This window comes from Tachyglossus aculeatus, chromosome 5, assembly GCF_015852505.1.
Source record: "Tachyglossus aculeatus isolate mTacAcu1 chromosome 5, mTacAcu1.pri, whole genome shotgun sequence".
Classification (NCBI taxonomy): Eukaryota; Metazoa; Chordata; class Mammalia; order Monotremata; family Tachyglossidae; genus Tachyglossus; species Tachyglossus aculeatus.
In genome coordinates, this window is record NC_052070.1 from 78,010,302 (window position 1) to 78,028,312 (window position 18,011).

General features: G+C 51.7%; 2 protein-coding genes across 2 annotated transcripts; one reads left to right on the plus strand and one right to left on the minus strand.

Moving 5' to 3' along the window:
- Nucleotides 1-2,746: 2,746 nt before the first annotated feature.
- Nucleotides 2,747-3,649, minus strand: LOC119928814 (vegetative cell wall protein gp1-like). Its single transcript, XM_038747331.1, has one exon. The coding sequence runs from the start codon at nucleotides 3,647-3,649 to the stop codon at nucleotides 2,747-2,749; it is 903 nt and encodes a 300-aa protein (XP_038603259.1).
- A 242-nt stretch (nucleotides 3,650-3,891) lies between these two features.
- LOC119928895 (plasma membrane calcium-transporting ATPase 1-like) lies at nucleotides 3,892-7,962 on the plus strand. The gene has a single exon (XM_038747405.1). The coding sequence runs from the start codon at nucleotides 3,892-3,894 to the stop codon at nucleotides 7,216-7,218; it is 3,327 nt and encodes a 1,108-aa protein (XP_038603333.1). The 3' UTR covers nucleotides 7,219-7,962.
- Nucleotides 7,963-18,011: the final 10,049 nt, after the last annotated feature.

Below are 18,011 nucleotides of genomic sequence, written 5' to 3' on the forward strand. Positions count from 1 at the left end.
CAAGCACTGTTCTAAGCACTGAGGTAGATACAAGATAATCAGGTTGTACACAGTCCCTGTCCCACAGTCTAAGTGATCTCTTCTGGATTATTTTTCCAGGTACTTGGTGGATTAATTACCTCAAAGATGCTTATTGTAATAATAATAATAATAATAATAATAATTGTGGTATTTGTTAAGCACCTAGTATGTGCCAAGCAAAGTGCTTAAATACTAGAGGAATACAGGCTAACCAGTTGGATTCAGTCCCTGTACAAGCAGGTGTTCACAGTCCAAGGGGGAGGAGAGAGGGCATTCATTCATTCAATCATATTTATTGAGCACTTACTGTGTGCAGAGCACTGTACTAAGCGCTTGGGAAGTACAAGTTGGCAACATATAGAGGCGGTCCCTACCCAACAGTGGGCTCACAGTCTAGAAGGGGGAGACAGAGAACAAAACAAAACATATTAACAAAATAAAATAGAATATGTACAAATAAAATTAATAGAGTAATAAATACATACAAACATATACACATATATACAGGTGCTGTGGGGAGGGGAAGGAGGTAAGGCGGGGGGGATGGGGAGGGGAAGGAGGGGGAGAGGGCAGACACAATGCCCATTTTACAAATGAGGAAATTGTAGCACAGAGAAGTTAAATGATTTGCTCAAAGTCACACAACAGGACAGTGGCAGAGCCAGAATTAGAACCCAGGTTTCCTGTCTCCCAGTCCTGTGCTCTACCTTGTGACTACTCTCCTGCCCTCCTGCTCATGTCTTTGTGCTTGTATTTTCTGGTTCATCATAGATAAATTCAGATTTTCTTGGTTTTTCCTCTTCACTTTCCAAATCAGTATGAGTTTACCATTGGCATTCACCGTCCTATGAAGCCATGAGACCGAATCAGCTTTTAACACCGGTTAACTTGTACTCATGCAGGACAGCTCCTAGCTCCCCAGGGCCCCGGAGAAGCCCTCCTCCGCTGAGGGCAATGGCTTAGAAATCCTCCATGAGGCTCAGTAGTGCGCTGGAGAGCTCCGGACCCCCAAGAGGTCCCGGAGGACCTGCTGCGACTGGACCTCAGAATGGCTCGGACGGGCTCGGGCTGGGAGTGTGGGATCGCGGCGGGGGGCAAGGCCAGGCTGGGCCGGTAGCCCGTTTTTGGGTAGGGACCGTCTCTGTAGAGAAGCAGCGTGGCTCAGTGGAAAGAGCACAGGCTTTGGAGTCGGAGGGCATGGGTTCAAATCCTGGCTCTGCCAATTGTCAGCTGTGTGACTTTGGGCAAGTCACTTATCTGTGCCTCAATTACCTCATCTGTAAAATGGAGATTAAGACTGTGAGCCCCCTGTGGGACAACCTGATCACTTTCTAACCTCCCCAGCGCTTAGAACAATGCTTTGCACATAGTAAGCGCTTAATAAATGCCATTATTATTATTATTATGTTGCCGACTTGTACTTTCCAAGCGCTTAGTACAGTGCTCTGCACACAGTAAGCTCTCGATAAAGACGGTTTGAGCACACGGGGCCGCTGGGCTGGGAGGTGCAGGGAGATCGTGCCTGTGGGGTCTGCCGAGAGAGCCGGATGCCCTGGCCATAGGGAAGGGAATGTGTGTGTGTGTGTGTGTGTGTGTGTGTGTGTGTGTGTGTGTGTGTGTGTGTGTGTGTGTGTGTGTGTGTGTGTGTGTGTGTGTGTGTGTGTGTGTACATGGCTCAAGGATAGAATAATAATAATAATGGCATTTGTTAAGCGCTTACTATGTGCAAAGCACAGTTCTAGGCGATAGAAGGTGGGGGCGCGCTGAATGGTTCAGGAATAGGAGGAGCTTGGAGAGGTGGTGGCGGGACGGCCCAGGGAAAGAGAAGGGGTGGGAGAGGGAGAGAGAGGGAGAGGGAGAGGGAGAGAGGGAGAGGGAGAGAGGGAGAGAGAGAGGGAGAGGGAGAGAGAGAGGGAGAGGGAGAGAGGGAGAGAGAGAGGGAGAAGGAGAAAGAGAGAGAGAGAGAGAGAGAGAGAGAGAGAGGGAGAGGGAGAGGGAGAGGGAGAGGGAGAGGGAGAGGGAGAGTGGGAGAGTGTGCAGGACGGCTCTGGGAGAGGAGGAGACTTGCAGGGGTGGGCAGGACTGCTCAGAGAGACAGGAAGCGGTGGGTGGCTAAGGGCATGGGGCGGGGGGACAGGTGAGAGATGGGCGGGAAGGGGCAGCGAGTGGGACAGTGCGGGTTTGAGTGAGGACTTTGGACGGGATGGCCTGGGGATAGGAGGGGGTGTTGAGGGAGTGTTCCGGGGTTGGGAAGGGGGGGGAAGGGGGCGTCGAGGCAGGACGACCCGGGGCGTCGAGGGCGGCGGTCCAGGGAAGGGGAGGGAGGGAGGGCGTCGCGGGGACGGGAGGCGGGTGAGAGGGGGCGTCAACCCAGGGACGGGGAGGGCGTCGGGGTGCGCCGGCCCGGGGCGGGGGGGGGGGGGGGCGTCGGGCCGGGCCGGCCGGGAGGCGGGAGGGGGCGGCCAAGGCGGCGGTCGCAACGGCCCGGGAGGGAGGAAGGCGAGCGGGTGGGCGCGGGGAGCAGAAGGCTCAGGGAGCGGGCGGGCGGGCGGGCGCAGCAGGGGAGGCAGCAGTAGAGGGAGCGGGCGCAGCAGGGGGAGTAGCGGCGGGCCAGCGGAGGGAGCATCGGACGGAGTGGGCTCAAAGCTGGGGCGGGGGCGGGGAGCGGTGGGCGAGCGGAGGGAGCGGGCGGGCGGGCGGGCGGGCGCAGCAGGGAGCAGAAGGCTCAGGGAGCGGGCGGGGGGAGAGGGCGCGGCAGGGGCGCAGTAGCGGAGGGAAAGAGGGCGCAGCAGGAGGCGCAGTAGCGGAGGGAGCGGGCGGGCGGGCGCAGCAGGGGGCGCGGCGGCGGAGGAAGGGGGCGCAGGAGGGGGCGCAGTAGCGGAGGGAGCGGGCGGGCGCAGCAGGGGGCGCAGCGGCGGAGGGAGCGGGCGGGCGCAGCAGGGGGCGCAGCGGTGGAGGGAGCGGGCGGGCGCAGCAGGGGGCGCAGCGGAGGAGGAAGGGGACGCAGCGGAGGCCCAGCCGAGGGAGCGGGCCGAGGGCTCAAGGCGGGCGCAGGGAGCGGTGGGCGAGCGGAGGGAGCGGGCGGGAGGGCGCAGCAGGGAGCAGAAGGCTCAGGGAGGGGGTGGGCGGGCGGGCGGGCGCAACAGGGGGCGCGGCGACGGAGGAAGGGGGCGCAGCAGGGGGCAAAGTAGCGGAGGGAGCGGCCGGGCGGGAGCAGCAGGGGGCGCATCGGAGAGGGAGCGGGCACAGGGAGCGGTGGGCGGGCGGGCGGGCGGGCGCGGGGAGCAGAAGGCGCAGGGAGCGGGCGGGCGCAGCAGGGAGCGCATCGGAGGGAGCGGGCCGAGGGCTCAAGGTGGGGGCGGGAGCAAGGAGCGGGCGCAGCAGGGGGAGCGGCGGCGGAGGGAACGGGCGCAGTAGCGGAGGGAGCGGGCGGGCGCAGCAGGGGCGCAACGGAGGGAGCGGGCCGAGGGCTCAAGGCGGGCGGGAGCAGGGAGCGGTGGGCGAGCGGAGGGAGCGGGAGGGCGGGCGGGCGCAGCAGGGGGAGCGGCGGCCGAGGGAGAGGGCGCAGTAGCGGAGGGAGCGGGCGGGCGCTGAAGGAGGCGCAGCGACGGCCCAGCCGGGGGCGCATCGGAGGGAGTGGGCGGGCAGGGAGCAGAAGGCTCGGGGAGAGGGCGGGCGCGTGGGAGCAGCAGGGGGCGCGGCGGAGGAGGAAGGGGGGCGCAGTAGCGGAGGGAGCGGGCGGGCGGGCGGGCGCAGCGGGGGGCGCGGCGGCGGCGGCGGCGGCGGTGGGGGCACGTGGGCAGGCGACGGCGGTTGGCGTCCCCCCGGGGGGGGCGGCCGGGCGGGCGGGCGGGCTCCCTTTGGGGGGCGATGACGGTGTCGCAGCTGCGGGCCCTGATGGAGCTGCGCGGGGCGGCGGGGGCGGCGGCCCTGGAGGAGCGTTTCGGCGGGGCGCTGGGCCTGTGCGCCCGGCTCAACTCGCACCCGGACCACGGGGCGGAGGGGGACCCGTCGGTCCGGCGGGAGCGCTACGGGAGCAACGAGCTGCCGCGGCCGCGGCCCAAGACCTTCCCCGCGCTGCTGTGGGACGCCCTGAAGGACGTGACGCTGATCTTCCTGGAGGCGGCGGCCGCCGTGTCGCTGCTGCTCGCCTTCTACGAGCCCCCGACGGGCAGCGCCGAGCGCCACTGCCTGGGCCGGAGGCGGCGGCGGCCGGCGGGGGCCGAGGCCCCGGAGGCCCCGGAGGCCCCGGAGGCCCCGGAGCCCGAGGAGCTCCGCTGGCTCGACGGGCTGGTCCTGCTGCTGTCCGTGGCCACCGTGGTGCTGGTGACCGCCTTCAACGACTGGAGCAAGGAGAGGCAGTTCCGCGGGCTGGAGAAGCGCATCGCCCGGGAGCAGACGGTGGCCGTGGTGCGGGCCGGCCGGGTGGCCCAGGCGCCCGTCGCCGACCTCGTGGTGGGCGACGTGGTGCAGGTCCAGTACGGCGACATGGTGCCCGTGGACGGGGTGCTGCTCAGGGGCCACGACGTCAGGGTGGACGAGAGCTCCCTGACCGGGGAGACGGCGCTGGTGGCCAAGTCGCCCCGCGGGGACCCCATGCTGCTGTCGGGCACCTTCGTCATGGAGGGCTCCGGCAGGATGCTGGTCACGGCCGTGGGCGCCAACTCCCAGACGGGCATCCTCCTGGCCCTGCTCACCTCCGACGCCCCGGCGGGGAAGGCCGCCAAGGAGCGGCGCTGGTGGCGGCCCTGGGGGCCCCCGTCGGGGGACACCGCCACCGCCGCCGCCGCCGCCTCCGACGGCTCCGTCGACGGGCCGCGGCCCAGCCTCACCCCGAGAGCCGCCGCCCTCCCCCCCAAGCAGAAGAGCGTCCTCCAGGAGAAGCTGACCCGCCTCGCCATCCAGATCGGCAAGTTGGGCTTCCTCGCGGCCAGCGTCACCGTCCTCACCCTGGTCGCCTCCTTCGCCGTCGACGTCCTCGTGGCGGCGGGGCGGCCGCCCCGGCTCCCCGGCTGCCTCCCCACCTACTCCGCCTACCTGGTCAAGTTCTTCATCATCGGCGTCACCGTCCTGGTGGTGGCCGTGCCCGAGGGCCTCCCGCTGGCCGTCACCATCGCCCTGGCCTACTCCGTCAAGAGGATGATGCGGGACAACAACCTGGTGCGGCACCTGGACGCCTGCGAGACCATGGGCAACGCCACCGTCGTCTGCTCCGACAAGACCGGGACGCTGACCGTGAACCGGATGACCGTCGTCCAGGCCTACATCGGGGACACCCACTACAGGGACCTCCCCGAGCCCGGCGCCATCTCCGACGTGACGTTGAGCCACCTCCTCGCGGCCATCTCCGTCAACTGCTCCTACTCCTCCGACGTGCTGCCGCCGCAGCCCGGGGCCAAGGACCCCCGGCCGGTGGGCAATAAAACCGAGTGCGCCCTCCTGGGCTTCCTCGCGCGCTTGAACCTGGACTTCCGGGAGGAGCGCAGGAGAACGCCGCAGGAGAGCCTGTTCAAGGTCTACACCTTCAACTCCGACAGGAAGTCCATGAGCACCGTGCTCAAGCGCCCCGACGGGACCTTCCGGGTCCTCAGCAAGGGGGCTTCGGAGATCATGCTCCATAAGTGCACCAGGATCCTCGGCACCAACGGGGTGGACAAGGCCCTGACGAAGCAGGACAGGGAACGCATCCTCGAGGGCATCCTCGAGCCCATGGCCGGCGAGGGGCTCCGAACCCTGTGCCTGGCGTTCAGGGACCTCCCGGTCTGCGGCCAGGAGCCCGACTGGGACCGGGAGGAGGAGATCGTCAGCGACCTCACCTGCATCGCCCTGGTCGGCCTCGAAGATCCCCTGAGGGAGGAGGTGCCGGACGCGATAAGAAACTGCCAGCGGGCCGGCATCACCGTCTGCATGGTCACCGGGGATAACCTCAGCACCGCCCGGGCCGTCGCCTTGAAGTGCGGGATCCTGAACCCCCGGGAAAGCTTCCTCTGTATGGAAGGCACCGAGTTCAACAGGCTGATCCGGAACGAGCAGGGAGAAGTCGACCAGGAGCTCTTCGACAGGGTCTGGCCGCGGCTCCGCGTGCTGGCGAGGTCCACCCCGTCCGACAAGTATAACCTGGTCAGCGGGATCATTGAGAGCCGGGCCCTGGGACGGAGGCAGGTGGTGGCGGTGACCGGCGACGGCACCAACGACGGGCCGGCGCTGAAGAAGGCCGACGTCGGGTTCGCCATGGGGATCGCCGGGACGGACATAGCCAAGGAAGCCTCGGACATCATCCTCACCGACGACAACTTCACGAGCATCGTGAAGGCCGTCATGTGGGGCCGGAACGTGTACGACAGCATCGCCAAGTTCCTGCAGTTTCAGATGACGGTCAACGTCGTGGCCACCGTCGTGGCCTTCACGGGGGCGTGCGTCACCCAGGACTCCCCCCTCAAAGCGGTGCAGATGCTCTGGGTCAACCTCATAATGGACTCCTTTGCCTCCCTCGCCCTGGCCACGGACCCGCCCACCGAAGCCCTCTTGCGCAGGAAACCTTACGGCAGAAAGCAACGGCTCCTCTCCGACGCGATGATAAGAAACATCGTGGGCGGCGCCATCTATCAGGTCACGGTCATCTTCGGGCTTCTGTTTGCAGGGGAGAAGATATTTAACATAGACAGCGGGAGGAATCCCGACCTGCACACCCACCCCACCGTCCACTATACCATGGTGTTCAACACTTTTGTGTTGATGCAGCTTTTCAACGAGATCAACGCCCGCAAGATTCACGACGAAAGGAACGTTTTCACAGGCCTCCTCAGCAATAACGTCTTCTGCCTAGTCGTCGGGAGCACGTTCGTCGTGCAGTTTTTCATCGTGCACTACGGGGGAAAAGCTTTCGGCTGCGCACAGCTCAGCCCGGAAATGTGGTTGTGGTGCATTTTCCTGGGAATGGGAGTTTTGATCTGGGGGCAGCTGGTAATCTCCGTTCCCCACGAATACGTTGGAATCGTCATCAATTTCTTGGGGTGTCAGAAAGCCAGGGTGTCCTTCGAGGAGTCACAGGCAAAAGTCAGGTCGAGTCCTAGCCAGGTTATGTGGATGCGGAGCACAAGCAGGATACAGACTCAGAGCAAAGTGGTAAGAGCGTTTCAGTCTTCGACCTATGAAAACGTTTCCATGGCACAGCTGGCACGCCTGTCTTTGAAGTAAAAGGCTTGCCCGTCGCAGTTTTGGTACACATTTCCGTAAACTGAACACCTCGGACATCTCTTTCTCATTAAAATCTAGTTACCTCAACAAAAGTAGTCATTTTTAAATGTTGGTTAACCACCGGAGATGACCGCGTTTTTTTTCGGTTCATCGCCATAGAGCCTTTTGTGCTGTTCTGAGAGCGCCATCTTTCTCTCTCTCTCTCTCTCTCTCCTCTCTCTCTCTCTCTCTCTCTCTCATTTAAATCGAGGCAAAGTTTAACAGCATCCCCTCATATCGGTGGCTAAACAGTCCCGGACAGAGAAATAACCTGTTAAAATAATTTAACTCCAGAATGATCAGACAGTACTCCCCTTACAAAATTTTTATTTCTTTTGCTCTTGTTTTTGGTAAGGATCTGGGTTAAAAAAAAAACTTATTTAATTAGTTCATTAATTTTGGCCTCTGATGAGAACCTGCGTTATTTATATTATGATAAAAAAAATTATTCCAGGCTATGTAGGTTCTAAAAGCTAGACTGTTGGAAGATGACAAACGTCCCTTTAAACAGTTTTCAGAAAAGCATGGGCCTCCAGATCCTACTTTATTTTCAAGAGTGTGATACTTTCTAAGAGGTACTGATTTATTCCTTGTTACATATTGTTAGAGAATTAATAGGTATTTTTACAAGAAATAGACAGCACAAGCGTTCAATCAGAATATAAGTAGCGGTGATCTAAAGAATCGTATATAGCATCATTTCCTTATGTGTGTTAACTCCTTGAATGGGAGTTTTTTTAATCTAAAAAGAAATAAAAGCTTCAAAAATTCCAACAATTTTGCAGCATTTACTGATACCTCAAATAGCCAGAGTAACAAAAACTGCCAATTGCCAAGCACTACAAGTAATTAGTCACATCATGCTGGGTTTGGTTCTGGGATGAATCCTAATTTACACTAGGTCAATCTGTGGGAAAATGTACTCCACGGATATAACCGCATCTTCAAGAAACATAGCCTGGTTGCCTCATGGGATATATATATATATGTATGTGTGTGTGTGTGCGTGTGTGTGTGTGTGTGTGTCTTTTCTCTTGCTTTCCCTATTTTTTCCTCCCCCCAAATCTTGAAGCACACTCCCTGCCCTCAAAAACCTCTTTCCCACCTATGAAACTAATAATAGTTCTCTTGATCAATTTCATTTCTTTTGATTTCCTTTGAGTACATGTCCAAGACTGAACTCCTTATCTTCCCTCCCAAACCCTGCCCTCTTCCTGACTTCCCCATCACTGTTGATGGCACTACCATCCTTCCCGTCTCACAAGCCCGTAACCTTGGTGTCATCCTCGACTCCGCTCTCTCATTCACCCCTCACATCTGATCCGTCACCAAAACCTGCCGGTCTCACCTCCACAACATTGCCAAGATCTGCCCTTTCCTCTCCATCCCAACCGCTACCCTGCTCGTTCAATCTCTCATCCTATCCCGACTGAATTACTGCATCAGCCTCCTCTCCAATCTCCCATCCTCCTGTCTCTTCCCACTTCAATCCATACTTCATGCCGCTGTCCGGATCGTCTTTGTGCAGAAACGCTCTGGGCATGTTACTCCCCTCCTCAAAAATCTGCAGTGGCTACCAATCAACCTACGCATCAGGCAAAAACTCCTCACCCTCGGCTTCAAGGCTCTCCATCACCTCACCCCCTCCTACTTCACCTCCCTTCTCTCCTTCTACAGCCCAGCCCACACCCTCCGCTCCTCTGCCGCTAATCTCCTCACTGGGCCTCGCTCTTGCCTGTCCCGCCGTCAGCCTAATAACAACAGACAATAACAACAGACACATTGCTGCCCACAGTGAGTTTACAGTCTAGAGTACGAGCTTAGTGTAGTGCTCTGCAGACGGTAAGCACTCAGTAAATACCATTCATTGATTGAGAGCCTCAGGTAGAGAGCAGTTATGTATCAGAAGCCACACCACACCAGTGCTACGCAGAACCCCAGCAGAACCCTAGCCTAAGGTGATTGAGTGCTTTAAAGCCAATGGTGAAGAGTTTTTGCTTGATGTGGAGGTGGATGGGCAACCACTGGAGTTTCTGGAGGTGTAGGGAAACATATCCTGAGTGTTTTTACAGAAAAATGATCCAGGCAGCCATGTGAAGTATAGACTGGAGTGGGTAGGGGCAGGAGGTTGGGTGGTCAACAAGGAGGCTGATGCAATAATCTAGGTCTGTTAGGGTGAGTGATTGTACTAATGTGGTAGCAGTTTGGCTGGAGAAGGAATGGCAGATTTTAGTGATATTGTGAAGGTGGGAACGACAGGATTTAGTGATGCATTGAATATGTGGGTTGAATGAGAGAGAAGAGTCAAGGATAGCACCAAGGTTATGGGCTTGTGAGTCAAGAAGGATTGTGGTGCTGTCTACATGATGAGAAAGTTGGAGAATACGGAGTTTGGGTGGGAAGATAAGGAGTTCGATTTTGGACATGTTAAGCTTGAGGTCATGGGAGGACATCCAAGTAGATATGTCTTGAAGGCAGGAGGAAATGAGAGACTGCAGAGAGGGAGAGATCAGGGCTGGAGATGAAGATTTGGGCATCATCCATACAGAGGTGGTAGTTGAAGCCATGGGAGAGAATTAGTTCTCCAAGGGGAGTGGGTCTAGTTGGAGAACAGAAGGGAACCCAGAACTGAATCTTGAGGGACCCCCACAATTAGGGGGTGGGAGGCAGAGGAGGAGCCCTCAAAGGAGACTGAGTACGAGTGACCAGAGAGATAAGAGGAGAACCAAAAGAGACAGGAGAACCAGGAGAGCACAGAGCATTGTACTAAGTACAGTACAATGAATCTGGTACATATGATCCCTGCTCTCAAGGAAACTGGTCTAGTGGGAGAGACAGACATTAAAATAAGTCAGAGAGAGGAAGCCCAAGAGTATAAGGATATGTACAGAAGTGTTGGGGGTTGGAGTGAGTGTCAAAGTGTTTTGTTGTTCATGATCCTGACCATCCAATGTTAAGTAAAGATGATAAGGTGACTCTGTTGGAAATAGTGTTGTATTCTTTGTGAGCAGGGGAAAGGGGGCTGCCTCTCCCTTGGTCTTTCTCAAGCCCATCGATATGCTCGCTGTTTCCAAACCCCTGCCTCCTGACCTTACCCCCAACTCAGTCCAGTTTCCAGCTTGCCCTGTCCTGGTAAAATAGGATGTGTTCCTCCACTGTTGCCTAAAGTGGGAAAGGTGTAGTTGGATGTGCTGGTCCATAGGGAGGAAAACTGGTTGCCTCTTTCCCTCAGCCCTGCAGCTGCCTAATCCAAGTGCTGTTCCCTCCAGAACCCATGTGCATTCCCAACCATGGATCAGAAGGGAGAGTGAGTCCCACTGCAAAAGAAACTGAAGAAGGATATGGGATTTAGGCTCTTAGTCCTGATGTTGTTGAATCCTATACTGTCCGCCAGTTCTGTATACCGTTCCCTCCCGAGTTACACTGGGATTGTGGGGGGAGCCTCATGCTTTGGGAAAGGGAATGGTCCTCTCCCCCATACCTTGGTGCTCCCCCATATTATACCTTCTTCCAGACCTTGTTGATCTTTGAGCACTCCCAAACTGTTTCCATTCCCCATGTGGGTTCCAAGGACTAGGGTTATCCCAATCTGGGAAGGAAGCAGAACGGGGATGATCAGGGTGAGGAATGAGCTCAAAAGAGCACTGGCTTGGGAGTCAGAAAGACCTGGGTTCTAACCTTGGTTCCCCCTCTTGTTTGCAGTATGACCTTGGGAGAGTCACTTAACTTCTCTGTGTCTCAGTTACCTCATTTGTAAATTGGGGATTAAGACTGAGATCCCCATGCTCTAATTTTATTTATTTGTATTGATGTCTATCTCCCCCCCCCCCCCCACCCCAACCCTAGACTGTAAGCTCACTGTGGGCAGGGAATGTCACTGTTTATTGTTGTATTGTAATAATAATAATAATGGCATTTGTTAAGCCCTTACTATGTGTGAAGCATTCTTCTAAGCACTGGGGGGGATACAAGGTGATCAGGTTGTCCCACATGGGGCTCACAGTCTTAATCCCCATTTTACAGATGAGGTAACTGAGGCACAGAGAAGTTAAGTGACTTGCCCAAAGTCACACAGCTGACAAGTGGCTTTCCCAAGCACTTAGTTCAGTTCTGTGCACACAGTAAGTTCTCAATAAATTTGATTGAATGAATGAATGCAAGGCATGAACATGTTCAGACTGATTATCTTGTATCTGCCCCAGTGCTTAGTACTGTATTTATTTATTTATTTTATTTGTACATGTTTATTCTATTTATTTTATTTTGTTAATATGTTTTGTTTTGTTCTCTGTCTCCCCCTTCTAGACTGTGAGCCCACTGTTGGGTAGGGACCGTCTCTATATGTTGCCAAAGTGTATACTTCCCAAGTGCTTAGTACAGTGCTCTGCACACAGTAAGCTCTCAATAAATACGATTGAATGAATACAGTGCCTGTCACATAGAAAGTCTTTAACATTAAAAAAAAAAACAACCTCTGGCTCCTGAGTCTTTGTTCCCCATTCTCTGGGTCCAGAGAAGAACCTGGGGTGGGGAGGAGGAAGCCAAAGAGTTAGTGAGCAGAAGGAAATGATGATTGGTCACTCTTGCTGACTTTGGGCTACCAGGCAAAGTTTGCCACCCCAACTAGTTATGCACAAAATTTTTGCCTTATTAAACTTCTGCATCCTTTTGATCCTAGAATAATTCCAATTTCCACCATCAAGCCCATGACTGTGCTATTTTTAGGGTACTTAACAATAACAATAACTATATGCCAGGCACTGTACTAAACACCGGGATAGATCTAAGCTAATCCGATTGGACGTAGTCCCTGTCCCACAAAGGGCTCACAGTCTTAATCCCCATTTTAGAGATGAGGTTACTGAGGCCCAGAGAAGTGAAGTGACTTGCCTAAGGTCACCCAAAAGAGAAGCAGCAGAACCAGGATTAGTACCCAGGTCCTTCTGACTCTCAGGCCTGTACTCTACTAAAACACACTGCTTCCCATATAATAATTTGTGCTGTTCACTACAAATATTACCTGTGGGAAATATACCAGGTTCCTTGGGGAAAAAGGCAGCATCATCTCCATTAAAAGTGCTAATTGATCAAAAAAAGAAAGGCCTGAACAAATAGTGAATCCTAAAGCCTGTTCTAAGCATCAGCCCCCACGATAGCAAATTCATTGTATCTGCCAGGATTAACCAGCATGCAGTGATAGTCGTACTCCCATCAGGCCTTAACCATAATAATTGTGGTATTTGTTAAGTGCCAAGCACTGTACTAACTGCTGGGATCAATACAAGATAATTAGGTCAGACACAGTTACTAACCCCCATATAAGGCTCAGAGATTAAATAGGAGGGAGAACAGGTTTTAAATCCCCATTTTACATATAAGGACATAGAGAAGTTAAGCAACTTGCCTAAAATCACACAGCAGTTAAGTGCAAGAGCCAGAATTAGAATCCAAGTGTTCTGGCTCCTAGGTCCATGCTCTTCCCATGAGTCCCCACTGTCACACCCTGAGGGTCACACAGCTCCTACTTTGCTAATGGGAAAATCAAGGATTTTCAATCGATGATTATTTATTGAGCGCTTACTATGTGCAGAACACCATACTAAGTGCTTTAGAGGTTACAATGCAACAGAGCTGGTAGACATGTTCCCTGCCCACAAAGAGCTTACAGTCTAGAGTAGGGAGACAGCCATTAATATAAATAAATAAATCACAGATATGTACATAAGTGTAATGAGGCTGAGGAAAGGGTGAATATCAAGTGCTTAAAGGGTAGAGATCCAAGTGCATAGGCAACATAGGAGAGTGAGTAGGGGAAAAGAAGGCTTAATTAGGAAAGGCTTCCCGGAAGAGATGCAATTTTAATGAAGCTTTTAAGGTGGGGAGAGTGATCGTCTTTAATACGGAGAGGGAAGGAGTTCCAGGTCAGAGGGAGAATGTGGGAAAGGAGTTGGTGGCAAGAAAGATAAGATGGAGGCACAGTGAGTAAGCTGGCATTAGAAGAGCAAAGTGTGCAGGCTGGGCTCTACTAGGAGATCAGCAGTATAAGGTAGGAGGAGGCAAGCTGATTGAATGTATTAAAGCCAATGGTAAGGAGTGTATTTGATGTGGAGGCAGATGGGTACCCATGGAAGGTTCTTGAGGAATGGAGGAACATGGATTGAACTTTTTTTAGACAAAATGATCTGGGCAGCAGAGTGAACTGAAGTGGGAAGAGACAGGAGGTCGGCGAGAAGGGTGATGCAATAATGAAAGCGTAATAGGAAAACTGCTTGGATCAGCATAGTGGCAATTGGGATGGAGAGGAAAGGGCAGATTTAAGGGATGTTGTGAAGGTAGAACAGGCAGGATTTGTTAACAGATTGACTGTGTGGGTTGAATGAGAAAGATGAGTGGAGGATAATGTCAAGGCTCCCGGCTTGTGGGGCAGGAAGAATTGTGACTGTGAACTCACAGATGGCAGGGAATGTGTCTGTCAACTCTGTTGTATTGTCCCAAGCATTTAATACAGTGTGCTGCACAATAACTGCTCAATAAATACGATTGATTGATAAAGTGATAGAGGCCACAAGCTAGCTTCCACAAGAGAACTGCAAACTTCAGACACCTATGAAGGGAAGAGAGAGTAATGTGAAGAATTTTCCAACGTTAAAAAAAATCCAAGAGGGATTTCTCTCAAGGAGCTGACTTTACACTTTATTAAAATTTTAGGGTCATCAGAGATCTCATCAGAGTTCCCATCTGAATCCCACTGAGTTCCAGTCCTATGGAAGCGGGGAATCATTTCCAGACCAGGGGAATAATTGGGTAGACGAGGCCCAGACATCTCCCCAGTAACAAGGAAGTAGACAACTTGTTCCATGGACTACGTTAGCCTCAGGAGAACAGAGATTGGTACCTACCCAACAACGGGCTCACAATCTAAATGACTAAAATTTCCAGGATGAGTGTGTTGCGGGGAAAATATAATCCAAGTTACAGTTACTCATCCCAGAACAGACCCAACTGAACGTGTTCTCTGGGGAAGTGGAATACAGAATGAATGTTTCACTGACCTTGATCAATCCTGAAAAGCCAGCTTTTCCTGTCCCTACGCTAAAAAACGGTGTAGAAAAGGATGGGGAAACTCTTAGAATCCTGCAGTGCCATCTGCAGGAACATTTTGGTTCAAGTGATGTAGAGTAATATCAACTAAACAGTAAAATGAGAGTCACGCCTCCAACATGCTTCTAAGCCAAACCTACACTAAATTGTACATGGATAAGGGAGTATCATGGATACAGGAGTGATGACAATACCCAATCTCAATATTCCTGGTGATTCCACCGCACTTCTCCATCAGGGAGGAGGAATAATTGTTGAAGAGATAACTTTGAGACGTAAATCGTAGAGGCAGTGATATGCTGCTTAAGTGAAATTCCAGATATGCTGACATTTAGGAATTAACATGTCTCGAATTCTAATAAAACCAAAATATCAAGCCCAGTATATCTGATCATAAGACTGTCCACCTCCAAACATTTGAAGATTAAATCTTACAGAATAGTAATGGTAGCTTAAACCAAATCACAGTGAAATTCATATTTAGTTCTACTTAGGAATTCCTCTCCCAGAAATCCAGCTTTAAGAAAAATATGCTAATGGCCAATCATATTTACTGAGCACTTACTACTGTACTAAAAGTTTAGGAAGAGTACAACAATCTAACAGAGTTGGTAGACACATTTCCTGCTCACAATGAGGTTACAGTTTAGAGGGGGAGATAGACTTAATTTAAGTAAGTTACAGACATGTACATAAGTGCTGTGGGGCTAGGGGGTAGTGAATAAGGGGTGAAAATTCAAGTGTAAGAGCCACACAGAAGGGAGTGGGAGAAGAGGAAATCAGGGCTTCGTTGGGGAAGATTTCGTGGAAGAGATGCGTTTTTAATAAGGCTTTGAAGATGGGGAGAGTGCTTGTCAGATATGAAAGAGTGCAATTCAGGTGAGAGGCAGGTTGTGGGCGAGAGGTCAGCAGTGAGATAGATGAAATCAAAGTTCAGTGAATAGGTTGGCACTAGAGCAGCCAAGTGTGTGGGCTGGGTTGTAGTAAGAAATCAGTGAGGTAAGGGAGGAGAAGACAAGGGTAATTGAGTGCATCAAAGCTGCTGGTAAGGTATTTCTGATTGATGCAAATGTGGATGGGCAGTGATATTCCCAGTGGGCAATCAGTGATAGCTGTTAAAATTATTTTCTTTTGGGTACCTGTTCAAGAAAGAAATAAATTGTACAGTATAGTCTCCAAGTGAAAGCACTTTTATCCCTTCCAGGTTCAATTTGTCCAATGCAGTTTGTTCTCCTGTTATATGGGGGTTGTGTTCTTGAAGAGTCTCGCACTAGAGCACTCACACCTTGAGCAACACCAGATGAACACACACAAATGTTTCTTCAAAGCTGCATGGAGTTTTATGGTAGTAGTGGTATTTATTAAGCATTTATAATGTGCCAAACACAATGCTAAGTGCTGGCAGAGATACAAGATAAACCAGATTGGCCACAGTCATTATCCCACAGTCCAGACAGACATTTGGGATTCTAGGAATGTCCCCCAACAGCAATCTAGCCAATATGTGTAAAATAGAAGTGTGTTGAAGAACTGATCGAATCTTCATTTTCTCTCAATAAGAATAAAATGCATTTACTCAGTCTCTATTTTTGTCACAGAACAAGGTTCAAATATTAACATGAGAAGAGTGTTATTGAGTGCAGCATGAGTGAGAAGGAGCAATTTCCAAGCAAAATGTAGTGTTTTCCATAACAGAGAGAGATCTTTGTATGGGTTTGTCATTCTCGATATGTGTCAAAAGGATTATTTGGAGGAAGAGCCCTGAAGACTGGATTCATGAGTCGGTTGACTTCCTTTAAGACTTTTCTGGGCCAATCAGTGGTATTTACTGAATGCTTACTGATGGCAGAGCACTGTACTAGGAAGAGTACAGTTGGTAGAGACTGTTCCCTACCAACAACAAGCTTACAGCAGGTATTAAATGAGAATCATTTTTAAATGGACTCCCATATTGATTAATGATTATTTGGGGCTTTATGTCAGAAAGGGTTTCAGAGCAATGTTCAGTCAGGGATGGCCCATCCCCAAGGTGGGATGCACAGCAAATAATTGAAATTAGAATCAAAATAAAAAGGAGCATTTTCTTTCAGCATCACTGGCTCTTACACTTCCATTGTATCTTCCCTAGCCAAGCCCCCTCCACATCAAACAATAGACTCCTCACCACTGACTTCAAGCCTCTCCACCAGCTTCTCTTTTATATATTGGTTCTGTTCTCCCATTACTTTCCAGCTCAAACCCTTTACTTCTCCTAAGCTTGCCATCAAACTGTACACCTCAGCCTCTGACTTGTTATTCACCCAATTTGACACTCCCTCTCCACCAAAATCTGCCAGAATTCAGTCCCCGTGTCCCCCAACCCTTTTCCCGAGTCCTTCTAAAATCCCATTGCTTCCATCAAGCCTTCCCTCAAGTATGTCCAACATCCTGGGTTGTATCATCCCAGCTGCCACCTCTATCATTTAATGTATTTATATTTCCTCAGCACTTATGTATAAATGCCTATAAATGATAACACTGTTTGTCAATATTCTGTCTTTCTTTCCTATTTGAGTAAGAGCTCCTTATGAGTCAAGAAGGTAACTTGTGCTTCTGGTGTATTTTCCCCCAGTGCTTCCTACGATGCATTGCACTCAGAAGGGGCTGCTACTACTACTAAACACCTGAGACAGTTATAGGTGGTTGATGTTACATAATGTGTGACACAAACTGACTACCTACCTGAAATTCAAGTTTATCACTCCTGCCTTTGAACTAGAGATAGAGTTCAATTCTTCCAGTGCCCAATTTTACTTCGATAGTGCTAGATACTTTGGGGTGCATTAAGTCACTCAAATCACCAAGGGACTGGATAGTGTATTGCACATTTATACACTGCAGCAGCATGAAGCAGTGTGGCCCAGTGGAAAGAGCCCAGGCTTGGGAGTCAGAGATCATGGGTTCTAATCCCGCCTCCGGCACTTGTCAGCTGTGTGACTTCGGACACGTCACTTAACTTCTCTTTTCCTCAGTTACCTCATCTGTAAAATAGCAATTAAGAATGTGAGCCACATGTGGGACAACCTGATTACCTTGTATCTCCCCCAGTGATTAGAACAGTGCTTGGCACATAGTAAGTGCTTAACAAATGCCATTATTATTATTATTATTATTATTACTGCTGCAGTGCATCCTTCATCTCCTAATGGTTAGGAGATAATGCTCAGCCCATATGTGTGAGTGTGTTTGTGTCTGTATAATTTACTAGTAGATAGTAACCTTAGGCCCTGGGAGAATGTAACTCAGATATTATCTAAGTCCTGAATCAGAATCTGATGGGAGTTCAATAGCCTAGTAGTTAAACTTAAAGAAAAATGAAATGAAAAAGAGGCAATGATACAGTGAATGAATTCCTTTTATGCAAACAAAGGGGGAGAGGGGAGACTGTTCACCTATGTACTCCAAGGCAGTAATTCTACATTTGTTGATATTTGTGTTGCTAAAATTTTGTATGACCAATCTGTCACTCATCTAGCCCAAATCTAAGTCCAAGGTGCAGTGTTGGCAAAAGTGTAAGAATGCTCTCTAATTCAGGGAAGCATAGCTTTGTGAAATTACTCATTTGGTGACTCTGGCAGAGGAAAACAAAGTAAAACTTCTTATTTGTATTGGCT